The sequence below is a fragment of the Salmo salar genome, chromosome ssa03 (assembly GCF_905237065.1).
Source record: "Salmo salar chromosome ssa03, Ssal_v3.1, whole genome shotgun sequence".
NCBI lineage: Eukaryota > Metazoa > Chordata > Actinopteri > Salmoniformes > Salmonidae > Salmo > Salmo salar.
Window position 1 is genome coordinate 89,603,617 of NC_059444.1, and position 27,289 is coordinate 89,630,905.

Below are 27,289 nucleotides of genomic sequence, written 5' to 3' on the forward strand. Positions count from 1 at the left end.
CACCCTTGTGGGGCCCCAGTGTTGAGGATCAGCTAAGTGGAGGTGTTGTTTCCTACCTTCACCACCTGGGGCCGGCCCGTCAGGATATCCAGGTCCCAGTTGCACAGGGCGGTGTTCAGACCCAGGTCCTCGAGCTTAATGATGAGCTTGGAGGGTACTATGGTGTTGAATGCTTAGCTATAAAACAGCAGTAGTCAATGAACAGCATTCTTACATACACTACCGGTCAAAAGTTTTAGAACACCTACTCATGGGTTTTTCTTTAATTTTACTATTTTCTACATTGTAGAATAATAGTGAAGACATCACAACTATGAAATAACACATATGGAATCATGTAGTAACCAAAAAAGTGTTAAACAAATAAAAATATATTTTATATTTGAGATTCTTCAAATGGCCACCCTTTGCCTTGATGACAGCTTTGCAAACTCTTGGCATTCTCTCAACCAGCTTCATCTGGAATGCTTTTCCAACAGTCTTGAAGGAGTTTCCACATATGCTGAGCACTTGTTGGCTGCTTTTACTTCACGCTGCGGCCCGACTCATCCCAAAGCATCTCAATTTGGTTGAAGTCGGGGGATTGTGGAGGCCAGGTCATCTGATGCAGCACTCCATCACTTTCCTTCTTGGTAATATAACTCTTACACAGCCTGGAGGTGTGTTGGGTCATTGTCCTGTTGAAAAACGAATTATAGTCCCAATAAGCCCAAAACAGTTGGTTTGGAGATCATCTGTTCACCTACTCTGTGTCTCACAAAGACACGGCGGTTGGAACCAAAAATCTTAAATTTGGACTCCAGACCAAAACACACATTTCCACCGGTCTAATGTTTATTGCTCGTGTTTCTTGGCCCAAGCAAGTTTCTTCTTCTTATTGGTAGTGGTTTCTTTGCAGCAATTCGACCATGAAGGCCTGATTCACACATTCTCCTATAAACAGTTGATGTTGAGATGTGTCTGTTACTTGGACTCTGTGAAGCATTTATTTGGGCTGCAATTTCTGAGGCTCGTAACTCGAATAAACTTATTCTCTGCAGCAGTGGTAACTCTGGGTCTTCCATTTCTGTCGCGGTCCTCATGAGAGCCAGTTTCATCATAGCGCTTGATGGTTTTTGCGACTGCACCTGAAGAAACTTTTCAAAGTTCTTGACATTTTCCATATTGACTGACCTTCATGTCTTAAATGACATCTCTTTGCTGATTTGAGCTGTTCTTGCCATAATATGGACTTGGTCTTTTACCAAATAGGGCTATCTTCTGTATACCACCCCTACCTTGATACAACACAACTGATTGGCTCAAACGCATTAAAAAGGAAAGAAATTCCACAAATTAACTTTTTATTAAGGAGGTAACCCCCGGACCCTGTTGGTATTGGTTCTTCTCCTAACTCTGTGTGTGATCAGCAGGGTTCATATGTGTACATACCTCCTTGCAGTGGGTAACGTGGACCCAAGTGACTCTTTCAGCTTTTCTAATGGCAAAGGCAGTGGTTTAACAGAACCTGGTATGGGCCTTCCCAACGGGGCTGTTTCCTGTCTTTTCTCCTCAGAGACTGGATCCACACCCAGTCTCCTGGTTGGATTGAGTGAATCACCTTCTCCTGTAATTCACCTGTTGGACAAAATCTTGGACATACGGGTTTGGTTAACAAACAGTCTTCTCATGTGCTCTGCTAGTATTTCTTCAACTTCTATGTCTACCTGTTCTGGTATCTCTAACTCTGTCATTCTATAGGCTCTACCTGATTAGCTAAACTGTCATCCATCATTTAAAGAGATGGCTCCTAGTAAACCAACTCTAGGGATAATATCTGGACTTAATATTTTAGCTACCATAATCATGTCCACCAAGTAAGTTGGGAACGCTTCTACCCATTTGCTATACTTATCTATTCTTGTTAAACACCCCTTCTTCCCCTCAATTCGGAATAGTTCAATAAGTCCAATTCCAAATGTTGGAATGGATCTTCTTACAATTTTTATTTATTTAACCTGTTGGGTCTAGGGGGCAGCATTTGCACGTCTGGATAAAAAAAAATGTACCCGATTTAATCTGGTTACTAATCCTACCCAGTAACTAGAATATGCATATACTTATTATATATGGATAGAAAACACTCTAAAGTTTCTAAAACTGTTTGAATGGTGTCTGTGAGTATAACAGAACTCATTTGGCAGGCAAAACCCTGAGACATTTTCTGACAGGAAGTGGATACCTGATGTGTTGTATTGACTTTAAACCTATCCCATTGAAAAACACAGGGGCTTAGGAATATTTTGGCACTTCCTATTGCTTCCACTAGATGTCACCAGCCTTTACAAAGTGTTTTGAGTCTTCTGGAGGGAGATCTGACCGAACAAGAGCCATGGAACGATGATGTCCCATTAGACACCTGGCGCGCGTGTTCATGTTGGGTACCCTCGTTCCAATACGTTATAAAAGAGTATGCATTCGTCCACCTTGAATATTATTCATGTTCTGGTTAAAAAGGCCCTAATGATTTATGCTATACAACGTTTGACATGTTTGAACGAACGGAAATATATTTTTTCCCCTCGTTCATGACGAGAAGTCCGGCTGGCTTACATCATGTGCTAACGAGACGGAGATTTTTGGACATAAATGATGAGCTTTTTTGAACAAAACTACATTCGTTATGGACCTGTGATACCTGGAAGTGACATCTGATGAAGAGAATCAAAGGTAATGGATTATTTACATAGTATTTTCGATTTTAGATCTCCCCAACATGACGTCTAGTCTGTATCGCAACGCGTATTTTTCTGGGCGCAGTGCTCAGATTATTGCAAAGTGTGATTTCCCAGTAAGGTTATTTTTAAATCTGGCAAGTTGATTGAGTTCAAGAGATGTAAATCTATAATTCTTTAAATGACAATATAATATTTTACCAATGTTTTCTAATTTTAATTATTTAATTTGTGACGCTGACTTGACTGCCGGTTATTGGAGGGAAACGATTTCCTCAACATCAATGCCATAGTAAAACGCTGTTTTTGGATATAAATATGAACTTGATAGAACAAAAAATGCATGCATTGTCTAACATAATGTCCTAGGAGTGTCATCTGATGGAGATTGTAAAAGGTTAGTGCATCATTTTAGCTGGTTTTATGGTTTTGGTGACCCTGTCTTTGACTTGACAAAACATTACACACAACTCTTGTAAATGTACTGTCCTAACATACTCTAAATGTATGCTTTCGCCGTAAAACCTTTTTGAAATCGTAAAACGTGGTTAGATTAAGGAGATGTTTATCTTTCAAATGGTGTAAAATAGTTGTATTTTTGAAAAATTTGAATTTTGACATTTATTTGGATTCAAATTTGCCGCTCTTGAAATGCACCTGCTGTTGATGGAGTGCACCACGGGTGGCACGCTAGCGTCCCACCTAGCCCCAAGAGGTTAAGTAATTATCCTCTAGGCCATCACTCTTTCCTAACTACTCTACTATACTTCCCTCCCCTTGATACATTGCTTAGCCTATGTATCAATATTGCTGCGTATCCATACAATGTCTTTGGTAGGATAAGTAAATTATCCTTATGTCAGACCTTCTCTTGTAGGATGCCCCCTTTCATTTTCCACATGTCCAATTCTCCCTGGGGCCTTCATCCTCGGCTATTCTGTAACAATTCTCTGTCAAGTGTTTTATCTTCTTTAAGATGTATCTGTGCTGTTTTGTATGGTTTTAAATGTCTATGTGCTTGTCTGTGTAAACAGTAACTTTTCTCTCCTTTCTTATTTCACCGGTTCTAGTCAATGCTACTATTTCGGCCTACTGTGCAGAATAGTGTCTGGGCAATGGTTCAGTGTCTAACACCTGAAACCAACTAAGCTTTCATATCTCCTCCTATCGAATTTACCAAACATAAACTTAAAATCAAAACTAAAATACATGCCTGCCAACGGAGCCGATAGTCTCTCCATGAATTAATATCCTAAAGCTAAGTGAACCAAATTCTCTTCCTATCTACTCCTGCTGGCCCCCCTCCTTTCTTCCTGCTACTCCCCAACCCTCAAGGTTTCAGCAGTGCCTGGGAGGATCTCTCCGTCTGCCCTTCTATCTGTCTCCAACTTTTTGTCATAATATGTGTTGTTTCTAAATATCGACTAAATGCCTCATTGTCTCCTTGGTTGCACTCCTGAGTTTTAGAAAAATCAACCTGTCTAGATATTGCATATCTACTTAAATTTATCTCGATACCCTCAATAATCCTGGATCACCTACAGATGTCATATATCCCTGTCCTGTTGACGTAAGTCTACCATTATTAAACTTATTCACAACAAAATATAGTAATACTAGTATATCAATTCCACAGCCTTGTTGTGTTAAATCTCTTATACTGAATTCAACAACAGCTGACTTCCTAAGGGAAAATAAACGTATCTAGATCATGTAAAAAATACCCCTGCTACTGGTCAGAATATTTTCAAATCACATAATCAGATCAAAATGACTAATCTGATTTACTCCACCAAGAAAAATTATTTTACCCTTATTGTTCTAGGAAAATAGACTTAAGGAAGCCTACCCTTAGTCTAAGGCTTTGCCCTTTTAGTCCTATCATTGGTTCAAATGATCAATTGTGTCTAAGAGCTTTAACTCCATCATAATTATCAGTTCTACAAATTCCCTTGAAATCAATATCACCAATGACCTTAAATTCACCATCCAAATGGCTTTTCAATGTGGCTGATCAGACCACACAGGAAAAGTCACCAGAGGGGTCAAAAGTCATACCACCCTTTCAGAACCGTGTTTTCTTACTACATTAAACAAATTAAAGCTAAGAATTGTATCTACATTTTGTATCCCAGGTTTCCCAGAACATTCCCTATCAAAAGAATTTCATGTGTTTATTAAAACTCTGAAAACAAGACACGCCCCAGTAGCACACAGAACTTTGATTCTCTCTCCCATTACTGTTAGTGTCAAATAGGGTTTCTGTTCTTGTTGTACTGCCAAATCAATTGTAGCCAATTCAAAAACTTCACAATCGCTGTTTATAACTAAATTCTGAAAATCGTCCTTCCCCTCACTAGTGTCTGTTCCCCCGCTCTCCATAGTTAGTCCTGCACCATCCTCCTCCTCCTCTGAGTCTGTCTGGGGGCGCCTGACCTTCTTTTTGTATCTGTCTCTACTCCCTCTCTGGCCTCTCTTACTTCCCTCAGATCTGCTAGCCCCCACCCTACGAGGTTCTGTTTGATGGCACGATTTATCTCGGGACGCATTTCACTGAGGAAAGCAATTTTTAATTGCTGATAATACGGGGCATCAAATCCATCCCCTACCTGGGGTTCTATTAACCCACTATTAGCGTTGGACATGTCCTTTAATCTCTCTAGGTATTGGCTTATAGTCTTATGAAATGTCCAAGGGTTAAAAAAAATATCATGTATATCGCCACAATTCTGTCGCAATTATTAATTTCCGCTCCTTATAATTCATTAGATTTAGGTAACTGCCTTTTCCTTGATTCCGTCATTCAAATACAACTCGCATTCTCTATAAATCCTTAAAACAGGCCATTCAGACCACAAACAACGTACTTTATCGACTCTGTCTTTCTATTTAAACTAAACAAGCTATCAAAACATTCGGTTTCTATCTTAAACAAACACTAACAACCTTATGGTTCCAGTCATAACATAACAATAATTAAATAAAATTATAGTCCCATGGTGCATGGGCTGGGAACCGAACCCGGACCCCCCGCATGGTAGGCAAGAATTCTACCACTGAACCACTATTGTTCATGTTTACAATTTCGGTAGTTGTGTTCTACTCGGTCACAATGTTTACAGGGTGTTTTACAGTCTCTGGCGAAATGTCCTGTTCTATCGCAATTAAAACACATCTTCTCTCCGTCTTTGTCAGCGCGTCTCCCTGTTTTTCCCCTTCTGTCTACAGTGTCTCTATCCACTTTTCTCAATAAGTTTGCTAAATCCTGTTCTCCTCTCTGTCTATCCCTAAACTGTCTCTGTCTACGGTTCCTTGGTGGGGCCTTACAATCCTCTGCCATGTGGCCGGTTATATTGCAGTTGTAGCACTTTCTGTCCTCGGGTTCTATCCACTTCCTACATAAGTTTGTTAAAACCTGTTCTCTTTTCTGTGTCTCTTCCTCTCTACCTCCCTTGTTACCCAAATCATTGTTAGCAACGCCCTTATCCCTGGCCCCCTCCGCTCTCTTCCTAGCTTCTGCCAGCCAAACACGAGCGGTGTCAAGGCCCTCTGTGCGCTGCTTCTCTGTCTTATCCCCACAGACCCTATGTATTTGTTTTATCCTTAATTCAAATCTTTCAACATTTAAACATCCATCCTCCATTTCGGGCCAAAATAAAATGTTCCTCTTATCTTTTCCCAGCATAAACCGTTCATCTCCCGTCAATACCGGGATCTCCTTAGAGGATTTACTACCCATGTTGTTAAAGGAACCAATCTAGAGTTTTAGAAATATTATTCGTAAGAACCATAAACTATCTTTTATTCATATGTGCTTCAATTTATACAACTCCGAACCAAATACGATCAGTGTCTACTCGTTGTTAATCTTTATGTGTATGCTATTTTACCGTTATTAACCTAGAATTTGGGGAATAATTATTCGCACGCTATATTACAAATTGCTTCTATCTCATCGCTCAAAAAGAACAAATGGCTTTTATCTTGCGCCTGTTGATTCTAGCAATATGTTTTCGTCTAGAATTTGGGGAATAATTATTCGCACGCTATATTACAAATTGCTTCTATCTCATCGCTCAAAAAGAACAAATGGCTTTTATCTTGCGCCTGTTGATTCTAGCAATATGTTTTCGTTATTAACCTTCTACCCGCAATATAGAGTTGTTCTGCTAGAATGATTATACGTATCTATCTTTACTCCATTTTGGGTCAAAATAAATGTTCCTTTTATCCTTGGATTCAATATATCTCTCATATATCTCTCTTAATTCCGGGACCTCCTTTGAGGATTTACCACCCATATTATTCAATTGCTTTCCTTGTTATTATGCTTATTCTCACAATCTATGGGTGTGCTTTTATTCTATATTTTTAATAGTCCCTGACTACTTCCCATATACGCCTAATAGTCCCAGACTATTTCCCATATATTTTGAATAGTCCCAGACTATTTCCCATATATTTTTAGTAGTCCCAGACTACTTCCCATATATTTTTAGTAGTCCCAGACTACATCCCATATCTTTTGAATAGTCCCAGACTATATCGATACGGGGTAGTTTATTTTTAGTAATGGTCTCAACTACTACGAGTCATTACGGACCCGTCCGTTTCCGAATAGTCCCAGACTACTTCCTATATTTAAAATCCTCCCTCACCTTTATCTTGACCAATGCTTTATAGGAATTTTTAGTAAGTTTAGAATTTAACCCCAAAATAATGAATAAAGATTACTGACCTTAACTTGCAGCTGAGAATTCAATGTTCGTAGAATCTCGTCACCCCCTCTGTCGCGTACCAGTTTGCCACCGGCCTGTAAAGAACCCACAGTAAAGGGCCAGGTCGTTGATTTACGGATATTTCATCCGCCCGTGCACGGTTTCAGTGTCTCCTTGGAACGACAGCGGCAGTTTGAGATCCAGCTCGAATAGGACCAATTGTTAAAGGAATTTTATATCTTGATGATACTAATCAATAATCAATTCGCCTTGACTAATGCCCAAGGTTTGTAAGACAATGGGTTAAAATAATTAGGCAAGGACTCAGCTTTCTGCAAAAGGTTTCTGTAGCTTTATTCATGAGAACGTTCTGGTGTCAGGATAACAAAACAGTCATTATATAGTTCTTGCTAATTTACGCACATGCATTTACACACAATCCGTTGGTGACCTGCAACCCCCATAAACTTCACACTGTTTATCACCTTCTGGCTCAGCCTGTTCCTTTCCTTCAAGGTTAGGAACTCTCTGAGGTTTTACTCCCTTGACCATCTGCTTCTCTATCTCTCTATACTAATTGCATACACACATTTCTTTCCCTCTCCAGTGGTTCCTGGACTTTCCGGAACTAATCAGACCAATCGATCCTTACATTGATCATTACATTGATTATTCATTAAACTTGCTGTATGACTAATAATTCATCATGGTTTATTGATTCATTTACATTTATTAGATAATTCTCTTATCAGCGATGTAGCTGGTTTTCCTTTTGTGGTCCGTGATTGTCTGTAGACCCTGCCACATATGTCTTGTGTCTGAGCTGTTGAATTGCAACTCGAGTTTGTCTCTATACTGATGTTTAGCTGGTTTGATTGCCTTGCAGAGTGAATAACTATACTGTTTGTATTCTGCCATATTCCCAGTCACCTTGCATGGTTAAATGCAGTGGTTCGTGCTTTCAGTTTTGCTTGAATGCTGCCATCTATCCATGGTTTCTGGTTAGGGTAGGTTTTAATAGTCACAGTGGGTACTACATCTCCTATACACTTCCTTATAAACTGAGTCACCGTATCAGTATACGTCTAGATTATTTTAGCAAGCTACCTGGAACATATCCCAGTCCGCGTGATCAAAACAATCTTGAAGCGTGGATTCCGATCGGTCAGACCAGCGTTAAATGGTCCTTAGCACGGGTACTTCCTGTTTGAGTTTCTGCCTATAGGAAGGGAGGAGCAAGATGGATATGTGATCAGATTTGCCGAAAGGAGGGCGGGGGAAGGCCTTATAAGCATTCCGGAAGTTTGAATAGCAATGGTCGAGAGTTTTAGCAGCGCGAGTACTACAGTCGATATGTTGATAGAACTTCGGCAGCCTAGTCCTCAAATTTGTTTTGTTAAAATCCCCAGCTACAATGAATGTAGCCTCAGGATATCTGGTTTCCAGTTTGCATAAAGTCCAGTGAAGTTCTTTGAGGGCCATCGTGGTATGAACGGCCGTGGCTATGACTGAAGAGAATTCTCTTGGGAGATAATATGGTCAACATTTGATTGTGAGGTATTTTAGGTTGGGTGAACAAAAGGACTTGAGTTCCTGTATGTTACTACAATTACCATGAGTTATTAATCATGAAACACACATCGCCGCCCTTCTGCTTCCCACAGAGATATTTATTCCTGTATGCGCGATGGACTAAGAATCCCTCTGGCTGGACTGATTCTGACAGAGTAACCTGAGAGAGCCATGTTTCCGTCAAACAAAGTATGTTACAGGCCCTGATGTCTCTCCGGAAAATAAATCCTTGCCCTGAGCTCGTCAACTTTGTTATCCAAAGACTGAATATTAGCGAGTAATATACTCTGAAGCGGTGGGAGGTGTGCGCGCCTCCTAAGTCGAACCAGCAGGCCGCCTTAAGTGCTTTTCCTCTGCCGCCGATGTTTTGGGTCGGCCTCTGTAATAAGTTCAATTGCTCTGGGAAGAGCGAACAAAGGATCTGCATCGGTGAAGTCGTATTCCTGGTCGTAATGCTGGTAGTTCTGGTGAGTTACCGTCGCTCTAATCTCCAATATTTCTTCCCGGCTGTATATAATGAGACAAAACATTTCCTGAGCTAATAATGTAAAAAATAGTACATAAAAAACGAAATACTGCAAAGTTTCCTATGAGCTAGACGCAAGGCCTTGCCATCGACACCATCTTCAGTATAGCTTCCTTCACTGTACCTGCTCCCTTACTGACCTCTGTAACCGGTACCACTGTACTGCTAGCAGTATAGATTCCTTCACTGTCCCTGTTCCCTTACTGACCTCTGTAACCGGTACCACTGTACTAGTAACAGTATAGATTACTTCACTGTCCCTGTTCCCTTACTGACCTCTGTAACCGGCACCACTGTACTGCTAGCAGTATAGATTCCTTCACTGTCCCTGCTCCCTTACTGACCTCTGTAACCGGTACCACTGTACTAGTAACAGTATAGCTTCCTTCACTGTCCCTGTTCCTACCACAGCTAGAACTAGTGACCCTCTGCTTACTAGCCAGCTGCACCACCAGCACCTACCCACTGGGCACAGACATCAGTTCAATGTCTTGTTTTGATTTACATTTGATTGAGTTGTCAACTAACGGGAAATCAACCCAAAAAATGGAGGTTAAAAGTTTTATGAAAAAATACTCCCTTGCGTTAATTTAACCTGTTGTGGAAAGACGTTCCGCTAGCGGAACCCCTCGCCAACAGCCAGTGAACTAGCAGGGCACCTAATTCAAAACAACAAAAATCTCATAATTCAAATTTCTCAAACATGCAAGTATTATACACCATTTTAAAGATAAACTTCTCGTTAATCCAACCACAGTGTCCGATTTCAAAAAGGCTTTACGGCAAAAGCATACCATTAGATAATGTTAACCTCTCTGGGCTACGCAACAGCCAGTCTAATCCAGTGGCGCGATTATCAAATACCTTAAAAATCCTATTACTTCAATTTCTCAAACATATGACTATTTTACAGCTATTTAAAGACAAGACTCTCGTTAATCTAACCACACTGTCCGATTTCAAAAAGGCTTTACAACGAAAGCAAAACATTAGATTATGTCAGCAGAGTACCAAGCCAGAAATAATCAGACACCCATTTTTCAAGCTAGCATATAATGTCACAAAAACCCAGAAGACAGCTAAATGCAGCACTAACCTTTGATGATCTTCATCAGATGACAACCCTAGGACATTATGTTATACAATACATGCATGTTTTGTTCAATCAAGTTCATATTTATATCAAAAACCAGCTTTTTACATTAGCATGTGACGTTCAGAACTAGCATACCCCCTGCAAACTTCCGGCGAATTCACTAACAATTTACTAAATTACTCACGATAAACGTTCACAAAAAGCATAACAATTATTTTAAGAATTATAGATACAGAACTCCTCTATGCACTCGATATGTCCGATTTTAAAATAGCTTTTTGGTGAAAGCACATTTTGCAATATTCTAAGTACATAGCCCAGCCATCACGGGCTAGCTATTTAGACACCCGGCAAGTTTAGCACTCACCAATATCAGATTTACTATTAGAAAAGTTTGATTACCTTTTGTTGTCTTCGTCAGAATGCACTCCCAGGACTGCTACTTCAATAACAAATGTTGGTTTGGTCCAAAATAATCCATCGTTATATCCGAATAGCGGCGTTTTGTTCGTGCATTCCAGAAACTATCCGAAATGGTAAATCAGGGTCGTGCGCATGGCGCAATTCGTGACAAAAAAAAATCTAAATATTCCATTACCGTACTTCGAAGCATGTCAACCGCTGTTTAAAATCCATTTTTATGCAATTTTTCTCGTAAAAAAAGCGATAATATTCCGACCGGGAATGTCCATTTAGCTAAACAGAGGAAAGAAAACAAAGCTTTCGGTCGACGCGGGCACGAGCCTGAGTCTCACAGTACTGTAACCAGCCACTACCCAAACGCGCTACTTTGTTTCAGCCAGAGCCTGCAAAGGCACGATTCAGCATTTTGCCGCCTTCTGAGAGCCTATGGCAGCCGTAGGAAGTGTCACGGGACAGCTAAGATCCTCACTCTTCAATAAACAGAGACAAGAAGAACGACACCTTGTCAGACAGGCCACTTCCTGCATGAAATCTTCTCAGGGTTTTGCCTGCCATATGAGTTCTGTTATACTCACAGACACCATTCAAACAGTTTTAGAAACTTTAGGGTGTTTTCTATCCAAAGCCAATAATTATATGCATATTCTAGTTACTGGGCAGGAGTAGTAACCAGATTAAATCGGGTACGTTTTTTATCCAGCCGTGTCAATACTGCCCCCTACCCCCAACAGGTTAAGACAGCGCCTAGACAAGAAAAACGACACAGCCATTTTCCAAGCAAGGAGAGGCGTCACAAATAACAGAAATACAGCTAGAATTAATCACTAACCTTTGACGATCTTCTTCAGATGACACTCCCAGGACTCAATGTTACACAATACATGTATGTTTTTTTCAATAAAGTTCATATTTATATCCAAAAACCCCATTTTATATTGGCGCGTAATGTTCAGAAATGTTTTGCCTCCAAACCTCCGGTGAATGAGCACATCAATTTACAGAAATACACATCATAAACTTTGATTAGAGATACGAGTGTTTTACATAGGATTAAAGATAAACTTCTCCTTAATGACGTTTTTCTAATCCAATCAGTTTTCCACGTTGATTCAACGTCATCAAATAGGTTTTTTTGGTTGAAATTATGTGGAAACTACTTTGATTGAACCAGTTTTTGCCCAGTGGGTAGCAAATCAGTGACACGACTTCTCTCTCTCTCTCTCTCTCTCTCTCTCTCTCTCTCTCTCTCTCTCTCTCTCTCTCTCTCTCTCTCTCTCTCTCTCTCTCTCTCTCTCTCTCTCTCTCTCTCTCTCTCTCTCTCTCTCTCTCTCTCTCTCTCCAGAATTCAGCCCCTGTCTGAGGCCCTGGGGGATCTCTACAAACAGTTCAACTCTCTAAAGGATGAGCTGGGAATGCTCAGCTCCAAGTTCGACAGGGTGGAGGGCTTCGTAGATGACCTGCAGGCTGGGAAACTCCCCCGGCCCCCTGTGTGGACCCCTCCTCAACGCCCCGTACGGAGGGTCGCTCCCCGGGCTCCGTTGAGGATGCCACTGAGGGCAGAGATGAGGGAACCGTTAAGAGGAGAGGTGAGGGCACCACCAAGGGCACAGATAAGGGAACAGATGAGGACTCCAGACCGGGAAAACGGCATGGATTCAGGGTCCACAGGGACTAGAGGAAGGAGGGTCCCTAGGCCTTAGTCAATGATTGACAGGTGTACTGTACAAACAATAAACAATAAACTAACCTAGTGTGGATGTGTGGGAGCAAAACTCATGACTCTGATTCCATTTCCATTATTAGCAGCATTTAGGCTGTCCACTTTGAAGAGCTGAGACAGAATGGCTATATAAGGAATGGAACATATAGGACCAGGGCCCCGCTACCATTATAACCTATACAGCTGTCAGATGTGGGCGTTAACAAGCAACAACTGATATGGAGAGGTAATGGTGAAGAACAAGGGAAGCTATTTTCATATAGAGGGAGGGGACTCTATACGTTATGCAAAGACAGAATCATATAAAGATAGGACTCTGTAATATGAGAATTTAGTCTTTTTCATGGAAGGGCTCGGCTCTGTTGCGTGTGTAATAGGGTCCTTCCATGGAGGGGCTCGGCTCTGTTGCGTGTGTAATAGAGTCCTTCCATGGAGGGGCTCGGCTCTGTTGCGTGTGTAATAGGGTCCTTCCATGGAGGGGCTCGGCTCTGTTGCGTGTGTAATAGGGTCCTTCCATGGAGGGGCTCGGCTCTGTTGCGTGTGTAATAGGGTCCTTCCATGGAGGGGCTCGGCTCTGTTGCGTGTGTAATAGGGTCCTTCCATGGAGGGGTTCGGCTCTGTTGCGTGTGTAATAGGGTCCTTCCATGGAGGGGCTCGGCTCTGTTGCGTGTGTAATAGGGTCCTTCCATGGAGGGGCTCGGCTCTGTTGCGTGTGTAATAGGGTCCTTCCATGGAGGGGTTCGGCTCTGTTGCGTGTGTAATAGGGTCCTTCCATGGAGGGGCTCGGCTCTGTTGCGTGTGTAATAGGGTCCTTCCATGGAGGGGCTCGGCTCTGTTGCGTGTGTAATAGGGTCCTTCCATGGAGGGGCTCGGCTCTGTTGCGTGTGTAATAGGGTCCTTCCATGGAGGGGTTCGGCTCTGTTGCGTGTGTAATAGGGTCCTTCCATGGAGGGGCTCGGCTCTGTTGCGTGTGTAATAGGGTCCTTCCATGGAGGGGCTCGGCTCTGTTGCGTGTGTAATAGGGTCCTTCCATGGAGGGGCTCGGCTCTGTTGCGTGTGTAATAGGGTCCTTCCATGGAGGGGTTCGGCTCTGTTGCGTGTGTAATAGGGTCCTTCCATGGAGGGGCTCGGCTCTGTTGCGTGTGTAATAGGGTCCTTCCATGGAGGGGCTCGGCTCTGTTGCGTGTGTAATAGGGTCCTTCCATGGCGGGGTTCGGCTCTGTTGCGTGTGTAATAGGGTCCTTCCATGGAGGGGCTCGGCTCTGTTGCGTGTGTAATAGGGTCCTTCCATGGCGGGGTTCGGCTCTGTTGCGTGTGTAATAGGGTCCTTCCGTGGAGGGGCTCGGCTCTGTTACGTGTGTAATAGGGTCCTTCCATGGAGGGGCTCGGCTCTGTTGCGTGTGTAGTAGGGTCCTTCCATGGAAGGGCTCAGCTTTGCTACTTTGTATTAAAGTCTATATTGAATTCACAAAGTTCTTGCAAGAGTATTATGTTCTTAAGACAATTTTCCACGACAGATGCTCGCCAATGTTTTATAGTTTATCGTTATAGTTATCATTATAGCTATCCTCCTTAGTCTCAACTACATCACCACTCCTCTCTGAACCAGATCAACACAGAATTGATGATAGCTTCGTACTGACAACAGAGATACAGTACACTAACTTTCACTAACATTATCATTTGTGATTGATGATTTGTGTTGATGTGTGATGGACATAATGTAGTCTAGAAATGTTCTTATCGTTGGACTCATCATCTCATATTGTAATAAGTGTATCCATACACAATATGTCTGTGTATAGTATCTGTAAATACTAGGGGTGAAACGGTTCACAAAACTCACGGTTCGGTACGATACGGTACAGTGGTGTCACGGTTCGGTTTCAATACATCGTCAAAATAAGAAATATGTCATTTGTATTTAGATTTTCTATTTATTATAATAGTAAACATGGGTAGCTTGAATTCCCAGGAGCATATGGAAACTAAGGGACAACAAAAAACAGCAGGTCCTGCCTTGTAACATGAAATAAAATAGTCATTTAAAACAGAACTTCAACAAGAGTGTGTAGTCCAGAAGCATAAATCAACATTAAGTCACATAGCAGTGCCTTAAACAAAATAGGACCACTTGAGACTGGTTACTTAAAAAATAAAAACATTATCAGGTTTTCTTTGAGAAGATTAGTCTATCCACATGATCTGCAGTGAGCACAGATCGGCTTGCTGTGACGATGTCAGCCCCTGTGGAGAATACCCTCTCGCTAGGGACAGAGGTCCCAGACACAGCCAGGTAGCGCCTTGCTAACATGGCAACATGAGGGTATATTAACTCTTTGGTCTTCCACCATGTAAGTGGATCAGCATCCAGGGGAATACAGTCCACTTCCCTGTATGAGGTCACCTCCTCCTCTATGACCTTGACCATTGACTTGGTTCCCTGCTCCTGGGTTGTGAACAACTCCCCAAAAAGCTCAGCCATGGCAGACTTCTTTTCTGGAGGAGAACCCCTGTCGTCTGCCGTCTCTGGAGAGGGGTTGGCTCCTGTGGTATCTGTGGCTTGACCCTGCAGAATTAAACGAGATGAAAATTACTCTCTTTGAAGTGGCTTAAAAATATGATTTGTTGTTAGAAATATACATCAGACACTATTATTGTCACGTCCTGACCATAGTAAGTTGTTATTTTCTATGGTAGAGTAGGTCAGGGCGTGACAGGGGTTGTTTGTCTATGTTTTGTATTTCTATGTTCAGTTTCTAGTTTTGTGTTTCTATGTTGGTTTTGTTTGGTATGATCTCCAATTAGAGGCAGCCGGTTGTCGTTGTCTCTAATTGTAGGTCATATTTAAGTTGATGTTTGTCCCACCTGTTTTTGTGGGTGATTCATTTTTGAGTAGTGTGTTTTCCTCTCTGCGTTTTCCTCTCTGCGTTTGTTGTTTTGTTATTTCAAGTGTTTGGTGTATTGCATTTAGTTTCACGGTAAATAAAATATGTGGAACTACGAACACGCTGCATTTTGGTCCGATCCTTTAAACAGCCGTGACAATTATGACAATTACAATTATTACTTTATAATTAATTGTTAAATCACTAATTAATAAAATAATAAATGTCACATTAACAAAATAAATACAATACCTGTTGTATATTGGTCACAATCTCTGCAGACGAGCAGTAGCATCTAGGTGCAGCAGGGACTTGAACCGGGGGTCCAAAGCGGTGCTCTTGTGTAAGAAGTCTTGGACACCAGGGTCAGCTTATCTAGGCTCCAGGTTAACTCTGATAGTAGTCTTGACATCCCTTATTGCGGGTTCATCTTCATCAGATGCCACCATTGATTTCAGGATCATTGTTTTCATAGGCAGGACCATGGAAACTGATGGAATGTTCTCAGTGCATGTCAGTGTTGTGACTGTTTTGAGAGGTTTGCACCTCTGCTAGTCTTATGTCATTTTCAGACAAAGTCACAATATCTTTGACATTCTTCCTCACAGCTTGATCAGTCAGTGTAGAATGCACCGCAACTTTCTGCTCAAGGTATCTCTCAACCATCTGCCGCTATGAATTTTGCTTTCGCTGCGTTGATTTCTTTAGACCTACCGGAGTCAGCCGCAAATTCTCTTTGAGATCCAAGGTGGAAGAATGTAACAACTGTTTGAGCCACAAGTTGGCAGCATATTACAATATGTTTCTCTCTTCTCTTTCCACCTGCTGGCAAAAATATGAATGACTAAAATGGTATTGTACATTGTAGTAAGATGCAAGTTTATAACACTATTGAATATTGTTACTATAAACTATGAATATATTGAATATATCATGTTATTGAACTGTTGTTTTAATTCATCATACAGTGAAATAGTACAAGCAAATATTGTACAGGAAATAATGTGATCCCCAATCACATGCTTTCTTTACAAATCAACAGTTCTCTTTAGATAGATATGGATAATAATTAAATAGGTACTTTCAGAATTATCTTATAATTAAGCAGTAAGGTCTTGAGGGGGTGTGGTATATGACAAATATACCACGGCTAAGGGCTGTTCTAATGCAAGACGCAATGTGGAGTGCCTGGATACAGCCCTTAGCCATAGTATATGGGCCATATACCACAAACCCCCGAGGTGCCCTATTGGGATTTTAAACTGGTTACCAACGTAATTAAAGCAGTACAAATAAATGTTTTGGTATGCGGTCTGATACAGTATTCAGGGCTCGAACAACCCAGTTTATAAAACAATCATATCACACTAATGAAGGTTCTCAATAATGTGAAGTTCTAATTTAAACTAAACCTCTAGTCCATCTCTGGTTATTCATTAACATTACAGTAAACCTGCTCTACATCCTGGATATCTGGATCAACAATTTCTGCAGCTGGACTAAAGTCAGAGAGCAGGCTGCTCCATTTGAGTTCAGTTAAATTCCTCCTCATTTAGTGCTGCTAACACTGATGCTCATCAACATGATCAAATACAAACACTTGTTCTTTAGAATGCTCTTTATTGAATATCCACAATGCAGCAAAGCTCTAACTATTCCTCTATTATACATCTGCAAAGCAACCAATTTCAAATATAAAAAGTATACTTATCATATATCCTACGATATCAGTATTATTGGATATTTCTCTCTTTAATGGAACATAAACCTTCTAATGCATACACAATTACTTGATAAGTGATGTAGAATATCAAATTGACATTACAATGGTTCTCAAACTATTCAGTGCTGCATTCAGACTTCTTGATGCCTTTCTCAGCGAACTTGGAGCCCGCGGTGACTTTACATGAGAACACTTTGTCCTGGTTCCATTCTGACGTGTCAACGGTCAGACAGCTGCTGAATTGGAACGTCTTGTCGACTTGCGGCACCGGGCCACTTGTCGCGATGTTGCCGGTGACCGGATTCCCTCCCACTGCCCAGCTGACATCGGCGTAGCCAATGGCCATCTGACTGGCCAGACACACCAGGGTGACTTTGCTGGACTTCAACTCATCGCTGGACGGAGGGAGGATGGTCAAGACAGGCGGAGGGAGGGTAGAGTCTGGACCAATGGAATGAGCAGGATAAATATTACACAAAATACTTTGATATATTAGTAGAATGACACAGGGTTGTGAGCATGATACTGTAGAATAAAAAATATAACGTTTTCTCAAAGGCTACAAACAATTAACATTTTGGGCTCAAAAAAATGAAAAGGCACTAAAACCATGTAATTCTATCATTACATGTTACTCACAAATCTCTGTTTGTACCTGGTCTCATTTTAAAACTTTCTAAGTAACTCTCCATATGTGACTTTTCAGAGGTGAAGCAGATTTCTGTGCAAGTGGATAAGGAGTTCAGATCTCTAAGTTTAAACATAGTCAAGTAGTCAGATGTGCTAAATGAGGGATACAATCAAACATATATCCTACTTCAAGTCAACCAGCAAACAGAGAACTGTAATGTAGTAGCCTGCAATGTAATGAATCATGTAGCAACATTGTGTGTAACTACCATATACATGGTTTTATCATTATTTAATATAACGTAGGACCAACATTTTAAAGGTTGATACAACTTGATGTAGCATTCACATTCAAATCTACCTCTGAGTAAATAGATTATTATTGTATGAGACATTATAAATGAGTAGTGTTGTCAAGTGACAACAGTAACCTACATGGTCAAATAGTGCAATACATTTTTTTAAGTTTAAACGTGAAATCAACAACTACAGATACACTGTAGGCTATGAAGATGTCACAATGTGTCCATGACACTTAATAATCAGTCCACAAAGTAGGTTATTTGCACTAAATAAACATGAAATAAGAATATAATGTTAAATATTTAATTATATTAACTATTATGTATTACAAAAAAACCTTGAATTAAAAAATATAAGGTTAAAAGAAAGGGTACTCACCACTGACAATGAGCTTGGTTCCTTGTCCGAATACCACAGTGATTCAGTTTGTATACAAGACCATACAAAAACCTCCTCATTCTCTCTACTGAGAGGACAGGAACTGAATCATTCCATTCAGACAGAGCTTCACTCTCTCTACTGAGAGGACAGGAACTGAAACATCCCATTCAGACAGAGCTTCACTCTCTCTACTGAGAGGACAGGAACTGAAACATCCCATTCAGACAGAGCTTCACTCTCTCTACTGAGAGGACAGGAACTGAAACATCCCATTCAGACAGAGCTTCACTCTCTCTACAAACATCTCAGGCTTTTCTAGAGTTTCTCTCTATGCAGTACCAGTATATAGTATAGCATCATATTCTGCTGTTGGTGTCTGGTCCTTTTCAATCCATCAGTTAAAGCAATATCCATATGATGCAGTGTTGACTTGATGATGATGGTGATGGTGATGATGATGATGTTCAGACAATGTCTTTGAATGATCCTTTATCTCACTGTAATCAATAATCACTGATTCACTTGAACTGACACATCTGATTAAAGGCTTGTCCCTCTTTCAGTCAATAAGGAGAAGTGTTGCAGTCAGAGGTTTTTGTCATGGTGTAAATCACTGTGATACGAACGCTTCAGCAGAATCATCATATCTCTGACAGTAATACACTGCTGAGTCTCCTGCCTCTACCTGTTTGATGATCAACTGATAATCTAAGTCTGAGGTGGATTCAGAGTTAAACCGACTAGAGGGGAAACCTGGGCCATAATATTCAGAAGAACTGTCACCGGAGATTCAGCTCAGAACATACTGAGGAACCCCACCAGGAACCTCTTTGTACCAATGGACATAGTTTCCATCAAATCTGCCAATGTTACAGTCCATAGTGACCTCCTCTCCTGTGGTCTTGGTCTGAACAGAGGCATCTGGTCCACTAACAATAATGAGAATAATGTAAATATAAAAAGTATGATTCAAAGGTAAAAATATAAACGTTAATGAAAACATACATGTTAGAGAAGTGATGAAAGTACAGAGTGTCCCCAGCATGTTGTCAGTGTGTGGTGTGAACGGCCCTTACTGTCCAGTTGAGAGATGAGCAGGGTTGGAGTGTGAGGAGAGGAGAGGCAGCAGGACCCACCTATAAGGAGACAGACAGGGAGGAACAGAGGGAGGGGACTCTGCAGTTAACCTATCACCAAGCCAGGGAGGGCCAGAGGGAGGGGACTTTGCAGTTAACCAATCACCAGCTACTCTCATTGCTCTACATGAGGCCCTGTCTTCATCACTGACTCATATTCTACCTCCATCAAACCATGACTGGTGTTTAATATCCTATACTAGATCTACATAGGGACAACATAATGATGTGGTATCTAATCTCCTACCTCCATCAAGCCATAACTGGTGTTTAATATCCTATACTAGTTCTACACAGGACCAACATAATGATGAGGTACTCAATTTGTGTCCCAAATGTCTCCCTACTCCGTTTATAGTGCACTACTGTTGACCAGAGCCCAATGAGCCTTTGTCAAAAGTAGTGCACTGTAAAGGAAATAGAGTGCAATTAGGGACATAGTCTCAGTTTCAGTCCTCTCCCTCCACACAGCTCTGAGAGGAGGTAAAACAACCTCTTAATTTACATGAAGCTATAAATAAGGAGAGGAGGAGGAGGGGAGGAGGAGGAGGAGGGGAAGCAGGTGTGTACTGGGGGAGAAAGGGAACAACACATCACTTCCTGTAACTCAGTATCAGAACTAGAACACGTCCCTGGTGAATGATTCTGATAACTAGAGATAGTAGATATGAAACTATCAGCTGGTCTTTGGGTGGGACTGAAACCAGTGGTCTACAGACAGCAGTTCCGTTTGTTTACTTAGTCATGAATTAAGTGAAGGCCAGACATATACAGTTGTTATTAATAATGCTGAAATGATACTGAGTCCAACATCTAATGTTAATACTAGAGAACAGTTTAAACCATGTAATAATGGCAGCTTCAAACTCTCTAAACATTGACCTGTCATTCTTGCATCCAATGTAAGGCTACAGTCAACTGTTAGGTCATCTCTGGTTGGTCACAATCCTTCTTATGATAATGAACCTGGTAAGGATTCTGGGCTCCTCTGTCTTGGTTGAATTTAAACAGTCATTCCCAAGAGTCACACTCATTTAGTGCTGCTATCACTGATGCTCATCAACATGCTCAAACACAAACACTTGTTCTTTATAATGCTCTTTATTGAATATCCACAATACAGCAAAGCTCTAACTATTCCTCTATTAATCATTAGTAATTCAACTAATTTCACAATAGTAGAGAGGTCTACTCATCATGACAGTGTTTCAGATGTTATGTTTTAGAGAACATGATGCTGGTACAGTGAATGCATCAATAGTAACTTGTCATGAGAAACAACCCTCAACAACTATTTGACATGACATTGGTTATTGTCATAATATTCACTGCTGCATTCAGACTTCAGCCCAATATCATCCATGTTGTTTGGATTTTAACTTCTATATTTAACAGCAAAGCAAAGATCAAAACATCACTTAAAAGCTCTCACAAATAACAGCTGCACTCATTCTGAAGCTATAACAAACTACCAGTTGTATTGATTGTCTGAAACTATTGATTTACAGACTACAACTAGTCTTTCTGATCTCTTTCTCAGAGAATGTTGACCCCAACGACACTTTACATGTGAACACCACATCCTTGTCCCACTCTGCGGTCTGAATGGTCAGATAGCTGCTGATCTTGAAGGTTTTGTCTGGTTGCTGCTCAGCAGGGCTGGTAGAAACATCTTCTGTCACTGATTCACCGCTAGACATCCAGCTGACATCTGCTAACCCCTTGGACCTCTGAGACAGGTTACTAGCCAGACACACCAGTGTTGCTCTGCTGGACTTGAGGTCTTCAGTGGATGGAGGGAACAGGGTCACAGCAGGTGTAGCCAGATCTCCATCTGTAGAAAGTAGTCAACGGATGGGATGAGAAGAAAACACAACTGATAACAGTTTAGATTTCAGTACATGTGGGTATCATTACCAATACACCCTGCATTAAGAGCAATTAAATAGAGAACTGCTCTTCATGATGTTTACAATGATATTGATAGAAGGAATCATACGGTGTTAAGGTGTTAAAATGAGAGACAGAGCAATTTCTGGAAACATTACTTATAATATTACATCACAGTTCTGGTAGACTAAAATGCTAAAAGCTGAACACAATGTGGACATTTTAAATATAAAATACAAATAATTCACAAGCAAATTGGATAAAAAAATATATATATTTGTCTAAGAAATTGAGCTGGATAACATTTCTGGAGATGAAATATCTCCTTTACATTGAGTTATATAGACAACAGAAACACAAGATATTCATGATAAAACACTTTGAGATGAAATATCTCCTTTACATTGATTTATATAGACAACAGAAACACAAGATATTCATGATAAAACACTTTGAGATGAAATATCTCCTTTACATTGAGTTATATAGACAACAGAAACACAAGATATTCATGATTAAACACTTTGAGATGAAATATCTCCTTTACATTGGGTTATATAGACAACAGAAACACAAGATATTCATGATTAAACATGAACAGAGCTGACCAACCAGAGACATTCACACCGTCATCAAACTGTTTCATAAATCATTTACAAACAACATACGAGACAAGATTAAAGCAGGTGCAAAATATTAAATCAGTGAATATAAATTACATTTTATTAAATAAACATTAAAAAATATATATATATCTGACCAAAAGTACAGTAGAAACATAACATATTCTGTAGATTAAAACATTAGAAGGGAACTTACCAGTAACAATGAGCTTGGTTCCTTGTCCGAATACCACAGTGATTCAGTTTGTATACATAGCAGTACAAAAACCTCCTCACTCTCTCTACTGAGAGGACAGGAACTGAAACATCCCATTCAGACAGAGCTTCACTTTCACTACTGAGAGGACAGGATCTGAAACATCCCATTCAGACAGAGCTTCACTTTCACTACTGAGAGGACAGGAACTGAAACATCCCATTCAGACAGCTTCACTCTCTCTACTGAGAGGACAGGAACTGAAACATCCCATTCAGACAGCTTCACTCTCTCTACTGAGAGGACAGGAACTGAAACATCCCATTCACAGCTTCACTCTCTCTACTGAGAGGACAGGATCTGAAACATCCCATTCAGACAGAGCTTCACTCTCTCTACTGAGAGGACAGGAACTGAAACATCCCATTCAGACAGAGCTTCACTCTCTCTACTGAGAGGACAGGATCTGAAACATCCCATTCAGACAGAGCTTCACTTTCACTACTGAGAGGACAGGAACTGAAACATCCCATTCAGACAGCTTCACTCTCTCTACTGAGAGGACAGGAACTGAAACATCCCATTCAGACAGCTTCACTCTCTCTACTGAGAGGACAGGAACTGAAACATCCCATGCACAGCTTCACTCTCTCTACTGAGAGGACAGGAACTGAAACATCCCATTCAGACAGCTTCACTCTCTCTACTGAGAGGACAGGAACTGAAACATCCCATTCAGACAGAGCTCCACTCTCCCTACTGAGAGGACAGGAACTGAAACATCCCATTCAGACAGAGCTTCAATCTCTCTACTGAGAGGACAGGAACTGAAACATCCCATTCAGACAGAGCTTCACTCTCTTTACTGAGAGGACAGGAACTGAAACATCCCATTCAGACAGAGCTTCAATCTCTCTACTGAGAGGACAGGAACTGAAACATCCCATTCAGACAGAGCTTCACTCTCTCTACTGAGAGGACAGGAACTGAAACATCCCATTCAGACAGAGCTTCAATCTCTCTACTGAGAGGACAGGAACTGAAACATCCCATTCAGACAGAGCTTCACTCTCTCTACTGAGAGGACAGGAACTGAAACATCCCATTCAGACAGAGCTCCACTCTCCCTACTGAGAGGACAGGAACTGAAACATCCCATTCAGACAGAGCTTCAATCTCTCTACTGAGAGGACAGGAACTGAAACATCCCATTCAGACAGAGCTTCAATCTCTCTACTGAGAGGACAGGAACTGAAACATCCCATTCAGACAGCTTCACTCTCTCTACTGAGAGGACAGGAACTGAAACATCCCATTCACAGCTTCACTCTCTCTACTGAGAGGACAGGAACTGAAACATCCCATTCAGACAGCTTCACTCTCTCTACTGAGAGGACAGGAACTGAAACATCCCATTCAGACAGAGCTCCACTCTCCCTACTGAGAGGACAGGAACTGAAACATCCCATTCAGACAGAGCTTCAATCTCTTTACTGAGAGGACAGGAACTGAAACATCCCATTCAGACAGAGCTTCAATCTCTCTACTGAGAGGACAGGAACTGAAACATCCCATTCAGACAGAGCTTCACTCTCTTTACTGAGAGGACAGGAACTGAAACATCCCATTCAGACAGAGCTTCAATCTCTCTACTGAGAGGACAGGAACTGAAACATCCCATTCAGACAGAGCTTCACTCTCTCTACTGAGAGGACAGGAACTGAAACATCCCATTCAGACAGAGCTTCAATCTCTCTACTGAGAGGACAGGAACTGAAACATCCCATTCAGACAGAGCTTCACTCTCTCTACTGAGAGGACAGGAACTGAAACATCCCATTCAGACAGAGCTTCAATCTCTCTACTGAGAGGACAGGAACTGAAACATCCCATTCAGACAGAGCTCCACTCTCCCTACTGAGAGGACAGGAACTGAAACATCCCATTCAGACAGAGCTTCAATCTCTCTACTGAGAGGACAGGAACTGAAACATCCCATTCAGACAGAGCTTCACTCTCTTTACTGAGAGGACAGGAACTGAAACATCCCATTCAGACAGAGCTTCAATCTCTCTACTGAGAGGACAGGAACTGAAACATCCCATTCAGACAGAGCTTCACTCTCTCTACTGAGAGGACAGGAACTGAAACATCCCATTCAGACAGAGCTTCACTCTCACTACAAACATCTCAGGCTTTTCTAGAGTTTCTCTCTATGAAGTACCAGTATATAGTATAGCATCATATTCTGCTGTTGGTGTCTGGTCCTTTTGAATCCATCAGTTAAGGTACTATCCATAAGATGCAGTGTTGACTTGATGATGATGATGATCACAACAATATGCCAACATCAGTTTCCTTTCAGACAATGTCTTCCTATAATCTTTTTGACATGTAGGGATGGATGGTTCTTTCATTTCCAGATCTCTCATTGTGACATGTATATATTGTTATAATAATAACTGATCACCTCCAACTGCTTTTTCTTAGAGTTCACCCCTCTGCCACGCATGAAGCAGAAGTGAGTGTATTTGGAGGTTTTTGTCATGGTGTATATCCCTGTGATACGTTCTCATTACCATCATGTGTCTGACCGTAATACTCCGCTGAGTCTGTCTCCTCCACAGTATTCATAATCAAACGCTAATCTGATTTAGACTGATGATTAGATGTGAATTTAGGAGAGGAGAAACCAGAACCATAATTTACAGAGGTCCAACCAGTGTGGTACCACATTAACTGTCACGACTTCCGCCGAAGTTGGTCCCTCTCCTGTTCGGGCGGAGTTTGCTGGTCGACGTCACCGGCCTTCTAACCACTGCCGATCCACTTTTCATTTTCCATTTGTTCTGTCTTTGTCTTCCACACCTGGCTTTACTCAACCAATTACGTGTTTATTATTTAACCCTCTGTTCCCCATGTTGTGTTTGTGAGTGATTGTTCTTTGTACATCGGTCGGTTTTTGTGGGCTCGCTATATTGCTTTGTATTTTTGTAATTTTGAGTAAAGTAAGTTGATTACTCATATCTGCTGTCCTGCGCCTGACTCTCTACACCAGCTACACACAGGACCATTATATTAACACGCTTTGAGGGGCTTCTCCTGGAACCTGTTAATACCAAACAGCACTATTATCAACAGTCCCCAGGTTACAGTCCATAGTGGCCGTCTCTCCTTTCCTCTCTGTCACAACAGGAGGTTTCTGTGTCACCACAGTCACACCACTGACACCTGGGAAATAAGAAGATGACATGTAATAAAGAGAAACATACAGACTCATTATTAATAAACCAGGAAGTTAAACCTCCAGGAAGTCAGACTCCTTACATGTTAGAGCAGTGATGAGAGTGCAGAGTGTCCCCAGCATGTTGTCAGTGTGTGGTGTGAACGGCCCTTACTGTCCAGCTGAGAGATGAGCAGGATTGGAGTGTGAGGAGAGGAGAGGCTGCAGGACCCACCTATAAGGAGACAGACAGGGAGGACCAGAGGGAGGGGCCTCTACAGTTAACCTATCACCAAGCCAGGGAAGACCAGAGGGAGGGGCCTCTACAGTTAACCTATCACCAAGCCAGGGAGGACCAGAGGGAGGGGCCTCTATATCTCACCCTATCAGCTTCTGAGAAGACGGACTTCTGATCAATTTAAATTACTGTAACTATTCAACTATCAAAAATATCAATATTGTTTATTGGACTAACAAAAACCATATGGGATAATTTTGGTTACACTGAAAAGAGCAGTATTTAGTTTCATGTGAGTTATGTTGGTAAGTTTCCCTAAAATCAGCATGTCATCATATGTATATTCTAATAATATTATCTGGATGGTGGGGTTCTGAACTAACAGTATATCACTAAATGACTGTTGATGTAATATGTCTCTACTGTAAACCAGGGGACTGACTATCATGGAGGTTATCTGATACATGGAGTCTTCTGTTAGGACGGAACCATCTGGAATATCACTTTATCTGTCATGGTTTGTGACAACTAGGTGTAATTGTTAATGACAACATTCTACTAAATGTGTGAAAGGTTTTGTGTAAAACACAAGCATGTCATGTTCTCATACTGCAGACACACTGGTTCAGGATGACTTGACATTCAGTTAGTGTCTATATTCAGAACATCTGAAAGCAGAAGTGAGTGTATTTGGTGAGGAGGTTTTTGTCATGGTGTATATCACTGTGATACGTATTCTTTAACAGAGTTGTCCCATGTATGACAGTAATATACTGCTGAGTCTGTCTACTCCACAGTATTAATAATCAAACGATAATCTGATATAGACTGATGATTAGATGTGAATTTAGGAGAGGAGAAACCAGAACCATAATTTACAGATCTCCAACCAGTGTGGTACCACCTTAACATGTACTGAGGGACTCCTCCTGGAACCTGCTTATACCAACGAGCAGCACTATCCTGAACAGTCCCCAGGTTACAGTCCATAGTGGCCGTCTCTCCTTTCCTCACTGTCACAACAGGAGGCTTCTGTGTCACCACAGTCACACCACTGACACCTGGGAAATAAGAAGATGACATGTAATAAAGAGAAACATACAGACTCATTATTAATAAACCAGGAAGTTAAACCTCCAGGAAGTCAGACTCCTTACATGTTAGAGCAGTGATGAGAGTGCAGAGTGTCCCCAGCATGTTGTCAGTGTGTGGTGTGAACGGCCCTTACTGTCCAGCTGAGAGATGAGCAGGATTGGAGTGTGAGGAGAGAAGAGGCTGCAGAACCCACC

The 27,289-nt window shown here is 41.3% G+C and overlaps 1 gene segment (V, D, J or C); it reads right to left on the minus strand.

The window, feature by feature from the left end:
• Positions 1-20,912: 20,912 nt before the first annotated feature.
• On the minus strand, positions 20,913-26,921 carry LOC106601904 (Ig lambda chain C region-like). The segment is given in 3 exon segments: positions 20,913-21,664; positions 25,867-25,997; positions 26,905-26,921. Coding segments are annotated over 2 exon segments (372 nt in total).
• Between the last annotated feature and the right edge of the window lie 368 nt (positions 26,922-27,289).